The following is a 15,692-nucleotide window of genomic DNA, read 5'->3' on the forward strand; positions in this document are numbered from 1 at the left end:
CCCTGGGGGGTCATGACGAGGAGTTAGATGTTCTTCATTCCCAGCTGGAGACAGTCTGCCAACTGGAGGAGTTGGTGACAAATTCCCTTTCAGGCACACAATGGATATGTCTGGACCTCCGGAGGGGTCCTTGGAACTGGAAGGTGGTGGTGAGTGGAGAGAAGCCAGAACTTGACCTAGAAAATGGCAACCAGGAGCTCACAGGGTGAGGTCTGAGAGGGAGGGCAGTGTTGAGAGAGGACCGGATGGGATAGGGCCCCGGCATGGGAAGGTGGGCAGCAGCCGCAGGGGAGAGCCCGGAAGGGCAAAAGCTCCTGAGCCGGCAGAGGAGGGACTATCCAGTAGAAGAGATTCGCCTGAGTTGTCAAGCATGAGGAATGAAAAAAGATTGAGTACTCGGAGTCATCATGTACTTGCAGCTCAGTGGAGGGTTGTGAGAATTACAGGACTCTTACAAAGGCAAGGGATAGAACGCCACCAGGGGTTTGACTTCAGGCATGGCTGCATCCAGGGGCTCAAATGACTCTCTCTCCATCTCTTGACCCACATTCTCTGTGTTGACTTCATTGTCAGGCCGGCTCTCCCCCGCCCCCAGTGTAGCAAACTGGCCACCAGCACTGCACGCCCACGTCTGGCATCCTGCCAGGGGCACCAGTCTAAAGAGAGCCCCTCACTCTCCGTAATTCCCTTCCCAGCCTGGAAGGATGCTGTCAGCATTTGCCTAATCTGGATGGTCTGACAGTGGGGGATCCCCAAAGGAAGATCAGAAGGGCAGGTGGGGCTTGGGTGGGCCAAAGTAAGTCCGCAAAGAGGCCCCAGGTTGCAGGGGTTGAGGGAGGGTGGGAGTGAAGAGGGCGCAGGGGCTGCAGCCAAGGGAGGGAGAAAATCGGGTGGCAGTTAAAGGAAGCCACGAGATCAGGCCCGGCTTCCTTTTTCTTTCCGGTAGGAGAGATTTATGCGTGTCTGCAGGCGGAGAGAGGGCAAGGTGCCAGTGGGGAAGGGGTGATGGAGGGTTCTGGAGAGAGAGGATAATTGATGGAGCCAGGCCCCCTAGGAGCCAGGCAGCAAATGGAGTGCAGGGCACAATCCAGTATGAAAGGAGGAAAAACAGAACATCAGTGTCATCAGCTGCTCTTTTTCCAGAATGACACCCTTACGTGGCAGTTAGCTGTGGCGTGGCTGTGAGGCCAGGCCAGTGCTGGGGCTCACGCTGAGGCTTTTCTGTTCTACGAGGAGGAGACTGCGGCCTTCAGAGCCGGCCCTCTGAGGGCCAGGCCTGCGCTGTCCATGTGCTGGGGACGCAGGCTTCTGTTCTCGAAGCCACCCTAGCCACACATAGGAGTACATTCCTTACCTGTTTTCAGCGTTCCTTATAGCACTTTTTCCTGATTATAAAAATAATACATCTGGGGAACTTAGAAGATCAGATGACCGAGAAGAAGCTAGAAGTCCTTCCTCCTCACCACCCAGAAAGGAGCATATTAACACGTTGGTGCACGCGGCCCCTACCAGGGTCTGCACAGCCAAAAGAGCACAGCTGGCTCTTTTCCCATCGAACATTCTTTCATGAACGTTCCACCTACCGTTAGGCAGTCTTTGAAAACACTGTCAGTCACGTGATGTGACAGCCTCGGAGCAGCCCCTCTGGTTGCTGACTCAGGCGCTTCCCCCCCGCCCCCCGCCCGTCGTGGGAGCCTCTGACGTGCAGAATGGCTTCTTGCACAGGTTCTCACGCAACAGAAGGTCTGCCCTTGACTTGCATTGGGGTCCCATTCTCAGAAAATCCAAAGTATGTTGAAAACTGCTTTGCTTTTTGCAAAACAACCAGATTCTAGACTTGGGTAGCCATGATCAGTTTTTTACCAACCTGAATGTTGGTGTGTGACAGGAGGCCCCGACTGTCCCCATGCAGGGCAAGAGATTAACATCCTGGTCCCGCCTGTCAAAGGCCAGTAGGGTCTCCAGGCATTGAGACCGAGCCAGGAGCAACCCCCTGATTTCTAGAATGTCCCCCTGTGGGCGACCCCACCTAGCCGAGAGCCCCTGGTTGAGACCATCCGTAAAGGTACCTGCGCACACATGTGCCACTAACGGGGCTTCACCCCTCCTGTGTTCTTCCAGAAGACACCTGGTCCGGCAAGATGCCGCCGCGGTCCCGGTGGTGCAGTGAGCAGGATCACATGCTGCATGAGTCCTGGGACTCCCTCAGTGCCTTTGACCGCTCCCAGCGGGGTCGCATCTCCAACATGGAGCTGCAGGGGGACATCCTGGACGAGTTCCTGCAACAGCAGACGGGCAGCCACCACAGCGACCAGCTGCCCCCGGGGAAGGAGGAGAGGCCAGAGCCAAGGAGAGGGCCGGAGGACAGCTCTGCAGAGATGCACGACGGGAGCGACTTTGAAATCCCTGTCTTGCCTTATGGACAGCGCTTGGTCATCGACATCAAGTCGACGTGGGGGGACAGGCACTATGTCGGCCTTAACGGAATAGAAATATTCAGTTCTGAGGGGGAGCCGGTGCAGATCGCGAACATTTGCGCGGACCCCCCTGACATCAGTGTTTTACCAGCCTACAGGAAAGACCCCCGCGTGGTCACTAACCTCATCGACGGGGTTAACAGGACCCAGGACGACATGCACGTCTGGCTGGCCCCTTTCACGCTGGGCAAGCCCCACTCCATCTCCATAGATTTCGTGCGCCCTTGCCAAGTCGCCCTAATCCGGATTTGGAACTACAATAAATCTCGGATACATTCCTTCCGCGGCGTGAAGGACATCACCATGCTATTAGACGCGCAGTGCATCTTTAAAGGAGAAATCGCCAAAGCCTCAGGGACCCTGACGGGAGGTAGAGTATGTCTGTAAGAATGTTCTGGAAGCCCCTACCTGCTACCCGCTGAGGCTCTGAGGAAAAACTAAAGGCCCTGGCTAGCCAGTGACAGATGGGTCTCTCCTCTTCCTGGGCCTGGCTCACTCCTCGCTTTTTGCAGCATAGGGGTGCAAGGGCTGACCTCATTTAAACTCCTCCCCTGGGCATTGGCCTTACTCAGCTTCCCTAGCACTTGAGTCGGAGAAGGGGGAATTCTTCTGCGAGCAAGTTATTGAGGGGGTGCTCCTGGGAGAGGCTGTAGTGCAAGGAGGGAGACAGGATGGGAACCGGGAGATGCTAGGGGTTGAGGGAGGCTGAGTCTCAGCCTGATCCCAAAGGGAGTTCTGGAGTATAAATTGCAGGATCTGTCCTGCCTTAAAGGCAGAGCAGCTGGGCTCCCTGGGTTGGGGGTATAACTTGACGCCCCCCGGCAAGCCTCCAGCCCCCAAAAAGGGATCAGCAGGCACCTGGGTGGGGGCCCAACAGCATCTGCTAAGGTGCCTCCCCCACACCTAAGAAGCAGCTCATTTCGCAATGGATCACAGCGACTCTCATTAGAATAGCTCCCTTCATTAGGTCCAAGTGGTTCTTAGGGCATGTGAATTTCATTTGCAAATGTGTGACTAATAACAAGGAAGGCTTCCTAACACAAATCAGGAACTGTTGGTCTGTGGGGATTGTATAGGCCCGAGGTTGATGGGTCTGGGTTCCTGCTCTCCAAACCATGGGGATTTGGGGCCAGTTGACTCTTCCCGTCTCCATGGTATCCCATCCAGCCCCAGAGCACTTTGGAGACACCATCCTATTCACGACCGACGATGACATTCTGGAGGCCATATTCTGCTCGGATGAGACATTTGACGTGGACGTGGAGAGCCCCTACAGTCTGCAGAGCGAGGAGACGCCCAGGAGGCCGAGCACCGCCGGCAGCGACGGGGAGGACAGGCCCTACACCCAGGCCGGCCCATGGGCTGAGGACCGGGTAGGACTGGTGGGGAGGGGAGCCCCCTGGAGAGATTTCTCCTCCTGACTCCGCAAGGAGCCGGAGAAATGAAGATGGATAGCCTTTAAGCTGTTGGTGCTACTGTTTTGACATTTCCCATTTTTCTACTTCATTTTTTGGTCCTCTATATCATATTTCATTCTCTAATTATGTTTTATTTTTTTATTTTTTTTTTAAAGCGAAGTGAAGAAAGTATTCAAATTTTAATCAAAGCTAGGAGAAATCAGTTCTGCGTTGTCTCCGTAATTTAGAGGTTGGCAGTCTCGGGGGAATTTTTGCTTTGGGTTGCATTTTGATCACTCACTGTTGGTTTTGATGGGAAGGACTGGAAACGCTTTTATTAGGCAGGCTTAGAATTAAAATAATGATCATCTCAGGCATCGTTTCCTGCACACGTGGGGTGATCCAATGGTGGAGCACCACGTTACCGTGTGAACCACCCTTGCAGGTAGAGACCATCAGTATCCCCATTTAGGAAACCAAGGCTCAGTCAGGTTAAGCGACTTGCCCAAGGACACACAGCAGGAGAGTAACCAGGCTACACCTTGATTGCATGACTCCAAAGTCTGTGTTTTTAACTTGATAAAGCAGTGTTTTAAGAAGTGAAAGAAGACTCTCAGGGGAAGGGCCAGTCCAAGTGAAGGACCAGGAATCCAGAGACCCAGGGCCCCCAGGGACGGTCTTGAGGCCCTGAGGAGAAGGAAGAGATGGTTACAGAAGGTGGGAGAGCAGAGTGGGGGCAGCTGGAAGCCAAAGGACAGACAGGGGGCCTTGGCAAGGTCATGAGGCTGTGGCGTGCAGATCCCACGGTGTTCACTGGAGGGTATAAGCCCACAGGGGCCAGGCAGAGTGTTGTGCAAGACTGAGGGGGTGCTTGAGCCCCCTGCTTCTCAGGACAGACAGGAGTTGCTAGTTCATGTTGATAGTTGTCCTGATTTTTCTCGAGAGAAGCCAGAAATCTGGGTTTTTATGGAAAATGTCCCAATTAAAAAATGTTGGCAACTAAGTGGGAATGCTTTCAAACCTTCTATGAGCCACTGCACGTCTGTGGTCTGGATTTGATCCCGGGGTCTCCAGTCGGGAGCTGACCTTGTAGCCTTTCACATGCCCAGCACTCTCCAAATGCTTCTAAGGGTCTCTGATCGTATCCAGCCTGTGAGGGACAGGGAGGAATCCTTCTCCCAGCCCGAGTTCTGGGAGGCCAGTGGCTCACCGCTAGAAAGTGACAGGGCTGGAGCTGCACCCCACCTGTCTGGGTATCCAGGTCAGCACACCTACCAGGGAGCAACCCAGGAGGCTCCGGGAGGGCAGGGAGCCAGGGAAGGCAAAAGAAGGCACATGGGTGCCAGGGCAGCAGCCTTCCTTGGTGACCAAGGCTGCTGGGCATCGTGGATGCTCCTGGCAGGCCACCTTCCTCACTCTCCTTCAGGGCCTCAGGAGACTGTGTCTAGGGGCCGGGCCGAGGGCGCCATTGTTCCTGGGACCGAAACACCATCCCCACCGAAACTCTCACATCCGGGCAACCAGCTTCCCTTCCTTTTGCATCTTAGCTTCCTTGTTTGCAACGTAGTAAAGGCCCTTTTGCCCTAACTTACAGTGTAGAGGTCTAATGAGGAAAACGTATATGGTGGGGAGTGGCTGCCCACTGTGACTGCCTCTAGACCAGGGCTGCTTTATCCAGGCTTCCCCTGCCAGTCTCCTGAGGGGCTTTAAAAATGAAGATGCCCAGGCCTCGGGTTGGACTTTTCCCCCCTCCTTCCCTCCATCCCTCCCTCCTGATCCTTCTCCTTCTACCTGGGGCTCAGGGTGCATAACAGCATCTGGGAAAACAGCCAGCCAGCTGTGCGGGTATCACTAAACTCACCTCCTTTCCCTCTCTTTCTCCCCCAACCTGTGCACAGGCCCTGGGGCTAGAGCGGCCATCCAGTCCCCCTGCCCCCGAAGTAACCACGCCAGAGCCAGGCATCTACCATGGGATCTGTGAGTATCCTCTCTTGGGACAGTGTCCAGTGGCAGGAGGACCATCAGGGGCCAGGGGATGTCATGGCCACTTGGGGCAGGGATTCCTTGGACAGTTGGGCAGGTTGTACATTGCAGAGATGCCAAGCTGCAGGACGAGTGGGGGCTGACACAGCCTGGACTGGGCTCACTGGCCCTGGCAGGTCCACATCACTTCAGAGGAGGGATACCTCTCTGCAGTAGGCCTTTCCAGAAGGGCACTCAAACTCAGACACATGCGCAAAGAAAACATGCCTCTTCCCTGTTCCAGGTGGGGCGGGGGTGGCAGGAATCCTAGCCCAGGGTGCTGGTCTTCTGAGAAGACAGAAATCTGAATATTTATGTGAAATCTCCAAATTTTTAAGTGTTGATGAGTAATTTTATAATATTTTAAAACACCATATGAGCCAAAAAAACACATGTTGTATGTTCAGCCTGCCGGCTGCTAGCAGATCCTGTGGCCTCTGAGCAGATCCCATCTGGGCTTCACTGAGTCCATTCCCTCTTCTTTTCCCTGCTGACCCTTCTAGCCAGGTCCTCCCTTACTCCATGCACGGGCCCATTAGCACCTGTGCTGCATCCTGGGGCATCTTCAGGCCCGAGGTCCTGGCTGATTGCTCTCCCTCCCCTTCCCTGTTAAGGAGGCTCTGTCAGCCAGCTCTTCGCAGTCACACCAGCTGGAGTTCCCTGGGGCATGCTCTTGAGGGAGGGCAGCAAGCAGGAAGGGCAGAGGGAGGAATTGGGCCCCGTGCAGTTCCCCTCCCCGGGAAGCCTGCCCATGTGCCCAGTTAAGAACCATCTCTCCCACCCTTACTGCACGAAGACAAATTCCCTCTTAGAAGAGGGGAAGATGCCTTACTTTGAATCCTCACAGCTCCTTACATTCCAGAACACTCTCTCAGTTTCTCTCAATTACTCAGAGACAACAGAGAATTTCTAGAACCAGCCTAGTGCCGGCGAGAGCCTGGTTTGGGGCTTGGTTTCGTCTCTGGCGCAGACACCACGCTGAGGCTTCCCTTGCCTTATCTCCCCGAGTACTCAGTTCTTTTCCATCCATACAGCTGGATCCAGGGGTGCGAATGACGTCATCAAGCCTTGGCATCTCCCTCCCTCCCTCTGCGCTGTCTCACTCTCTCTTGCCTTTTCTCCCACTGGAACCCCGTCCATGCAAGAGCTTCTGTTCCCATTGTTCAACAGTCGGCCCAGAGTCAGGTCTCCCCGGCCTGGCTTGGGTCACGTGCCCATCCATAAAACAATCAGCGTGGCTCCCCCGGCGGGGCAGGAGTGGGGGTGAGATGCTAAACCTGGATTGGCCAGGCCTGGGTCAGAGCCCATCCCTGGAGCCCAAGGCGAGGGGTCAGCCACCTAGTTGTGCTCTAGTGGAGGTCAGAGTGCCACAACCAGGGAAGGAAGGAAGGAAGGTTGGCCCTGAAGCAGCCACTGTCCCCTTCATCTGATGATTTCCCCAAAGATACTGTCTGTAAACGTCCTTCCTACTGAACCAGCTTCTGACCTTTCTCAGAAATGTATTCCAATACCTTCGGGAGTATGGCCCAGAGCAGAGCTCAGAGCCCCTTTTGCTATAAGGAACACGCGATGTCTCTGCTTCCCTGCTTGGTAGGAAGAACCTCCTGACCAAGCATCCTATGCGCTTTTGGAGGCATGTGATTTCTGACTCACTCTTCTCTGAACCTTTTTGTTTTCCCTCCACTGTCTCTAAAATCCTAAACCCACTTTACCAGCCTGTGCAAATGGAGAGCGCTTTGATAACGTGACCCAGGGGGATGCGCCGGGGTTGGTAAATATGGCCAATCCTATTAATGTTTTGAAAGGGGATATATGACTTGCTAATTTGCAGATGACACTAATTTGGGGCATTTTGCAAATATCAGCAGTGATGAATAGGAAAGTAGCTGAGAGAGTTGAAACGTGGGAGAGAAATAACAAAATTAATTTCCATTTATATAAATACTAATTGATACACCAGAGGAAAAATGAATATGGAACGTGAATATTAGCTCAAACAGGAGAGCAGGTGCTTTTGGAGCAACCCCAAATTAGATGTCCTTGCAGCTCCCCATGCCAAGCCAGCAAAGGGGCGGCCAGGGAGAGGCTGGGGGGGCCCCCTCCTGTTTTCCCCCGGGGAGGTGGCGTTTCTCCCTCACAGTGATCGCCTCATCCAAATCCACTTCCTCCTCCACCTCCGTGCACTCTGCCTCTCGGGATCAGTACCCACAGCCACTCTGTCGCTTGGGTCAAAAACATCATCTCTTTCCCTCACTTCTGCACAAGCCACTGAGCATCCTGGCAGTGCCACCTTCAAAACAGATCCTGAATCTGGCCACTTCCCTCCGTTTTCAGGAGGGCCACCCCTTGTCCAGCGTACCTGGTATCACAAAAGCCTCCTCCCTGGTCTCCCTGGAGGACCCAACCCCCAAGCCCTGTGAGGCGTTTCGAGTGAGCCCCCTGCTTCAAAGTCTAACCCTCCAGGGGCTCCCCACCACAGAGAGAAGACAATCCAGACTTCATGGCGTGCTCTAGGTTCTGCCCCACCCTTCTGACCTCATTTCCCTCCACCGCCCCCCTCGAGCACTTGGTTCTAACCACAGGTCAGATTTGTTCCCATCCTGGAGCCTGTGCCCCTGCTGTCCTCTCAGCCTGGAATGTTCTTCCAGGAATGCTGAGGAGTGATGGCCTCCTACCCATCAGCTGGGTCTCAGTTCTGGCGTCACCACCTCAGGCCCTCCCTCACCCCCCTCCCTCACCCCCCCTCACCAGTCCCTCCCTAGGGAAGGCCCTCCCAAGGCCTTCTTGGCTTCGTGGCATCCATTGCTCTGTGGAACTATCCTATCTGATTGTCTTCACTGCACTGGAAGCTCCCAGAGAGATTCTGCCATGTGTTGACCCCCTGGGTCTCCAGGTCCAAGGACAGGGCTCTGTACATAGTAGATGATCAATAAATATTTGTTTACCATTAACTATGAATTTGGTGAAACTCAGTGATCTTACTTTGAGTCATTTGCCTGTGCTTATCAACTGAATGCATACTCTTTGATCCATCATTTATTTAAAAAGAAAAACAACTTTTATTGACCATCTATTTTCCAGATACCGTTCTCGGCTCTGGGGACACAACAGTGCACAGAGTTAACAGAACTTCTCCCCTCAGGGAGCTTCCATCTTAGTGGGAAAGACAAGAAAACACACAAGCAAAGGAGTGGAGAATACACTGTCGGGTAGTGACAAGGGCTGTGACGAAAAATAAAGCAGGGAGTGTGGGGGGGTGCCATTTGAGTGCAAGCGGTCAGGGAAGGCCTCTCTGAGGACATGACACTTGAACACAGACTTGGGATGAAAAGGAGTATATCAATTAGCTTCTGCCGCAGACTAAACCGACCCAAACCCGAGTGGCTTTAGCAGAACCACTGTTTAATCCGTGATTGGCTTACAGTTCACTGGCTTGACCGGCCTCTCCTGAGCCTGCTCACAGGTTTGGTCAGCTGGCAGATGGGCTGGCGGCCAAATGACCTTGGATGTCTTCTCTCCCACATCCAGCAGTTGGGAGGCTCCCACATCACGCCCGAGTGATGGGGCGAGTGACGGGGAGACCGGGGGCACCTGGCTCCTTCCACGGCAGGACTCCCAATTGCAGCAAGGCACACGTGTGCGCTTTCCGTCCTCTGCCCAGCCCTGCCTTCTCTGCTGCTCTCCCATTGGCCGAAGCATGTCACGTGGCCCAGGCTCAGGGCGTGAGAAATGGACTCCCGCTTCTGCATGGAAAAAGCAGCAACGTCACATTGCGAAGAATCTGTGGCCATTTTGCTATGCTGTTGGTACCGTGAGAAGCTAGAATGTGCCCGGTACCATGCTGGCCACACGTCGTCTCCATCTGCCCCCAAGATGTTCTCCGTGCTGCCTCAGCCCCATGGAGAGCAGAGGATCAGAGGCTGAGTTACAAAACGTATGTTGGAAATGACAGGTGTGTAGGAAAAGAAGCCGAGCTCCAGGGAGACTGGGTGGCTTGGCCTCCCTGGGCTTCTGCCTCCACACCTGAGCTCAACTAGGTGGGACCACGTGACATCCAGGCGGACTTCTGTGAAAGTTGCAAAGGGTGTGAATCTTCTGAAGACAGCCCCCCAAGAGGGTGCTAAAAGAGGCTCCAGATTCTCCCAGGGTAGAGAGTTCACTGGGCTTGGTCCTGCTCTAATGGGAGACCAGTAAGGAAAAAAAAGTTCTAGCCAAATACCTGACAGGACCTGACCAAGGGCTTCATTCGGTTTGAGCTCTCTGGGCAAATGGATGACTCACCTGGGCCATATTGCCCCAGGACCACAGAGGGTCACTTCTAGATGGTCTCTGATGGAGCAGGAGTGAAGCGGGGGCAGAAAGATGGGGGTATAGTTATAAAACACTTCCTTACCCTGAATCCCAGGAAGTCTCGAGATAGTGCCCAATTTGTATAAAACGCCCATTTCTGACGTGCTGTATCGACGTAGCCGCCTACAAGCAGTTACTTATTTAAACATTCTGTCTGGACTGAGCTCCTGCTACGTGTCAGGCACTGTGCCAGGCTTTGGGGACACAAAGGTCTAGCAGATCAGATGGGGTTTCTGCCCTCAGGGAGTTCACCTCTGGCAGGGCAAATGGATATCTACCAAATGGTCACAAGATCACGGCAGTGACCAGGGCATAGAAGTTCACGAAGACATGGCAGGCTATGGGTGGAGGTTTGATGCGGTCAGAGAAGTCAGAAGGGCTTCCCTAAGGAAGTGAGTTGGGATCTGAAGGGTGAGCACAACTAGGCCATGTAGGTTCCAGAGGGAACAGCATAGTCTGTGACGGAAGAGAGGAGTGGAAATAGGAATGAGTGAAAGACTATCTGGGTAGAGCCGTGCCCCCTGGTATAAGATGAGGTTAGACAAGTAGGTAGAAGCCAGATGGACAAGGCCTGTTGGCCAAGCAGCATGGGAAGCCACGCTAGGGTGTTAAGCTCGGGGCGGGGGGGGCTGGGGGCGGGCAACGTGGTGGATGCACGAGAAAGGATCCAGGGCCATGTGCAGGTTTAAAGATTTTATTTATCAGAGAGAGAGTGAGTGAGTGAGAGAGAACAAGCAGGGTGGGGGGAGGGGCAGAGGGAGAGGGAGAAGCAGACTCCTCGCTGAGCAGGGAGCCCAAGGTAGGACTCGATCCCGGGACCCTGGGATCATGACCTGAGCTGAAGGCAGAAACTTAACGGACTGAGCCACCCAGGCGCCTCACATGTGCAAGTTTAAACAACACTGGTCCATTCATCCTGCAGACATTTCCAGAACATCAGCAGCATCCCAGGCCCGAGGGTCACTAAGAGAAAAGGTAGAGACCGCCCCGAAGACACTTTCATTTGAGTCTGGGTTTTCAGGTTGGCAGAGGCTGAAGGGAGCTCCTTTTTCCGTCTCCATCTTGGGCCCTCTTCCAGAACCTCTGGTGTTCATGGGCCACTCTTCCTCCTGTTACAGGCCTTCAGCTGAATTTTACCGCCTCCTGGGGGGACCCGCACTACCTGGGGCTCACGGGCCTGGAAGTGGTGGGGAAGGACAGCCAGGCACTGCCCATCAGCCTGCACCAGATTTCTGCCTCCCCCAGAGACCTAAATGACCTCCCTGAGTACACCGATGACTCCCGGACCCTGGACAAGTAAGTGTCTGTAAGAAGCCACCTGCACAGACCCCCAGCGACATCCCCTCCCACCACGAGCAACAGAACACTCAGCCCCTGAGAGGCGGGGTCACTCAGGCTCAGATGCAGAGCTGGGCCTCGGGGACCTGCTCTGCATCTTTGACTCCAGAGTCAAACATCAAAGAGTGTTCGCTATTGCACCTTCCCCAGCCACCCCATGAGGCCTATGGTCTTCCCATTTTATTTATTTATATGTTTTTAAGTAGGCTCCCATGCCCAGCGTGGAGCCCAACACGGGGCTTGAACTCACAACCCCGAGATCAACCCCTGAACTGAGATTAAGAGTCAGATGCTTAACTGACTGAGCCCCCTAGGCGCCCCCTGTGGTCTATCGCATTTTAGAGTCAAGGGAAACCAAGGCTTGGGAAAGGGAGGTGACCCCCTCCCAGGGCCACACGGCCAGAAGCGGTGGGCAGAGTTCTGCTGCTCCCAGACACAGTCATGCTTTGTGTGTCCACCACACTCAGCGTAGGGCCTGGAACGCCGGCAGGAGCTTGGCAGGCCTCTGCTGGGCCGGCTCTGCATCTGAGCATGAGCAGCCCCGCCTCTCAGGGGCTGAAAGCTTGCCATTGCTCATGGTTGGAGGGGATGGTTCTGGAAGTCTCCATGAGCGGCTGTGGGCGCTTTCCTCCGCTTTTGTCTGATTTCATCAGCCCAGACTGGGGCCAATCAATAGGAGGGCAAGCCTGGGATAATAGCATCAGTCCACACGCCCATCACTGCAGACGAGCGCTGGCCCCCTGCTCAGGACAGCTGCCAGGCCTGGGCGCTGCCTGGAGGTATAAACGGGAGGAGCCTAGAGGGGTCAGAGGGATGAGAGTTCCAATTCTAGCTCGGCCTCTTGCCAGCTAGTAAGTTTCTTAACCTCTCCAACTACAATAGTAATTGGATAGTAATAAAATTATAGTGGCTATAATTGGGAGCCCCCAATAAATGCCAGACACGGGGCTACACTAAGCAGGTTAGAGATACTCATCCATTTACACCTCAAACAGCCCAAAGAGTCCCCCACTTTACAAATGAAACTGAGCTACAGAAAGATTAAAAACTGGCCAGAAGTCACTGAGACTCGTTTTGAAGGGCAGAGTCATCTGAATAGAAGTCCATGGGAGATCCACACCCATGCACCTAACCACTGACTTCCACTGTCCCCCCCTGCCTCGCTTGCCTTATCGGTAGAAGGGGATCACCACACCACATCTGCACCCCCGGCCTCGTCCTGATCACCTGCAGTCAATGGTAGACCCGCTTCCTCCCTGCTTTTCCTTCAGGGGCCCCTTAACTGTGGCCCTCACACCTGCTGTCCATGTCTGCTCATGAACCACTCAGCACTCTGCATCTTGGCAGATCACCCATATACTTAGGCCTGGACCCCACAGACCCAGTGCAAAAGTGATCAGCACATGGCCAGCCCCGCTTGTTCATCCACATCTGCCCACTTACCAAACCCCTCCACCCAGAATATATGATCACAGGAACTCCCAAGCCTGATAGCACTTCATCTCTAAACATTCTGGTATGTAGTTCTAAACAATAAGGGCTTTAGAAAAGTACTGTTATTACACCCAAAAAAATTAATAGTGATTCCCTAAATTAGACACCCAGCATGTTCCTGTTTCCCTAAAAGTCTCCTCACCTTCCTTTTTTAAGTTTGTTTCTTAAATTGAGGTCCAGATAAGGCCTATACGTTGTGATTGGTTGGTTTGAGGTCCAGATCCATATGTTGTGATTCTTTGATATGTCTGTTAAGCTTCTTATAATCTCTAGGTTCCCTTCCATCTTTTTTCATTTTTTTCTTACAAATTATCTGTTGAAGAAAGGTTTGTTTGCCCTACAGAGTCTGGATTGCATCTCCCTGGTATTGTTTAACCTGTTCCTCAGGCCCCTGTATGTCTTGTAAATTGTTCATTAGATCTAGACACCTGATCAGATTGAGGTTTGACCGTTGGGGCAAGACATGACCTGGGGGTGTGGATGTCACTGTGAATTCCCTTCAGGGCATATAGAGTGTCTGGTGGTGAAGCTTTTTGTGACATTGGCAGTCAGTGCTCAGTGGCTAGATCCACTTGGTTGCAAGATGGTGGTGTGCCAATCCTATCGTTCTTTTTTTCACCAATAAAGAGAAATTTTTCTTCAATTATTTGGTTACCCTGAGGTACAATGCAAATAGGAAAGGCAGTCTAAATGCTTGGTTCTTTCCCTTTGTTTTTCAGTTTGCAAAATAAAAAATTGTTTCCCTGGCCTACTTTAACACGTTTGTGTTTGACTATCATAAATCATGGACTTAAACAGACTATGTTTGAAGGGTTTCAATTTATTGCGGTTTTTATCTTATTGATGCTCTTAGATACTGAGAGCTCCTGGATCCTTTTTTTAAAATAGTAGTCTGTAACAGCTTTCCTGCTTTCTCATGTCACAAGATAGTCCAGGCTCCCCTTGTATATTTCTTGTTCTAGACGTGGAATCAGCCATTTTTCCCAAGAAGCCTTGGTTCCTTCTAGTGGGAAGTGGTATTTAGAGACCATAATCTAGCCACTAGAGATGCTCATTGCTGCTGGGTTGGTCACAGTTTCTAGGCTTTTCTGTAGACAGAGGTGGGAAATTTCTAGATATTCTTAGGGGTGTCTGTAGGGACTTCCCTTCACCATCGACTATAAGGACTTCAGCAACGCTCCCTACTTTCAGAATTGGGTAGCAGTTTTGCTATGGAGGCAGCCCCATGTCTAGGACACAGAAGTAATTGCTTTTAGAAGGAAATGGAAGGTTCTGTAGTCACCCTAATTCCACAAACACCTCCGTTTTAAACTGCTGAATTTCCTCAGTTTTAAGATGCCAGCAATTGTAAGACACACCATCCATCAATTTAATAACAGCCTTTTAGAGAAAAAAAAGGAACATTACCTCCTTGGATGAACACTGAGATTGTAAAATTTATTCTAAATCCAGAACTTTAAGATGTAAAAGGAAAAAATAAAGTTTATTTTTACATCTAGGAATTTCTCCCAGCTCAGCAGCCTCAAAGTCACCAGGAAATTAGGAGGGAGTGGGGGGAAGGGTTACCCAAGACGCTGAGAGCTGGGCCCCTGTTTCTGGGTTCTGGGCTACGGTGTGCTGGGCAGTCCAGGGCAGTCAGCTTGTCTTTGGGACAAACACAGGCCAAGTTGAGAAGGATGAGGCAGAGGATGTTCAGAACAGGAGAACCAGAAACTGGCCAGGATAGGAGTGCAGTGCGGGTGAGGTGACGAGTTCGTTGAGAACAGCGGCTGATAAGAACACAAGGGTGCTGGGGGCTCCCTCCTAAGGGGGGGGGCTTCCCTAGGCTGTCCAGGCTGGATGGTTATGGGCCAGACCAGCTCCCCACAGACATACCTGCCCCTTCTTGTGCTTTTCCCACACCAAGAGCTGCCAAGTTCACCCTAGTGCCTTAGCATCTCTCTCACTGGGCACCAGAAAGAAGGAATCGAATTCTTTCAAAATGTACCATAGAATCATGAACACTACATTAAAAAAAAAAAAAAAGTACCATAGAGCCAATACAGCATTTTACAGAAAGTTTAGAAAGTAGAGAAAGGCATCCACCTTCCATTCTTTCTGACACAAATGTGTTTTTCACTTTTGCATAGTCTCCCCTGGCCCCTCTCCTCATCTTCCAGCGTTAAAATCGTTTTCCACGTCACTACATCATTCTCATGATTATCGTATTAACAACTGTACAGATTTACATAACCCTTTGTATTTTGAGACCACTTGGGCTTTTTTGGTTGTTGCGTTTTTTTCCTATTTTGCTGATATAAATAAACAACACTATAATGAATATCTTCATGCAGATAGCCTTTGCAACAGGTTGAACACATTTTCCTTAGAGGAAAACAATTCCAGAAATGGGATCCCTGGGTTAAAGGGTCCTGAAAGATGACACATGTCCCCCCTTTATTTTAAACCTTGATGATCGCTTTGCCACACCTTTAACAGCACAGACTGTTATTTTTTCCAGTTTCTTTATTTTGTCTGATTTTACAGATGGGATGTGGCCCCTCACAGTGGCTGTAATGAGTCCCACCTCTGCTCAACAAGCCCAATTCGGCCAGGCTCGCGCCAGGCAGGGTGC

The 15,692-nt window shown here is 52.2% G+C and overlaps 1 protein-coding gene across 3 annotated transcripts in view; it reads left to right on the forward strand.

Annotated features, from left to right (window-relative positions):
* Nucleotides 1-15,692, forward strand: part of KATNIP (katanin interacting protein) — a 188,084-nt gene that overhangs the window by 159,666 nt on the left and 12,726 nt on the right. For all 3 annotated transcript variants that reach the window (XM_027609862.2, XM_027609860.2, XM_027609861.2), the window contains 4 exons: nt 2,122-2,847; nt 3,645-3,850; nt 5,773-5,851; nt 11,365-11,542. In XM_027609862.2, the coding sequence (XP_027465663.2) occupies nt 2,122-2,847; nt 3,645-3,850; nt 5,773-5,851; nt 11,365-11,542 (1,189 nt within the window). The remainder of the gene's footprint in view (nt 1-2,121; nt 2,848-3,644; nt 3,851-5,772; nt 5,852-11,364; nt 11,543-15,692) is intronic.

This window comes from Zalophus californianus, chromosome 10, assembly GCF_009762305.2.
Source record: "Zalophus californianus isolate mZalCal1 chromosome 10, mZalCal1.pri.v2, whole genome shotgun sequence".
In the NCBI taxonomy this organism is placed as follows: domain Eukaryota; kingdom Metazoa; phylum Chordata; class Mammalia; order Carnivora; family Otariidae; genus Zalophus; species Zalophus californianus.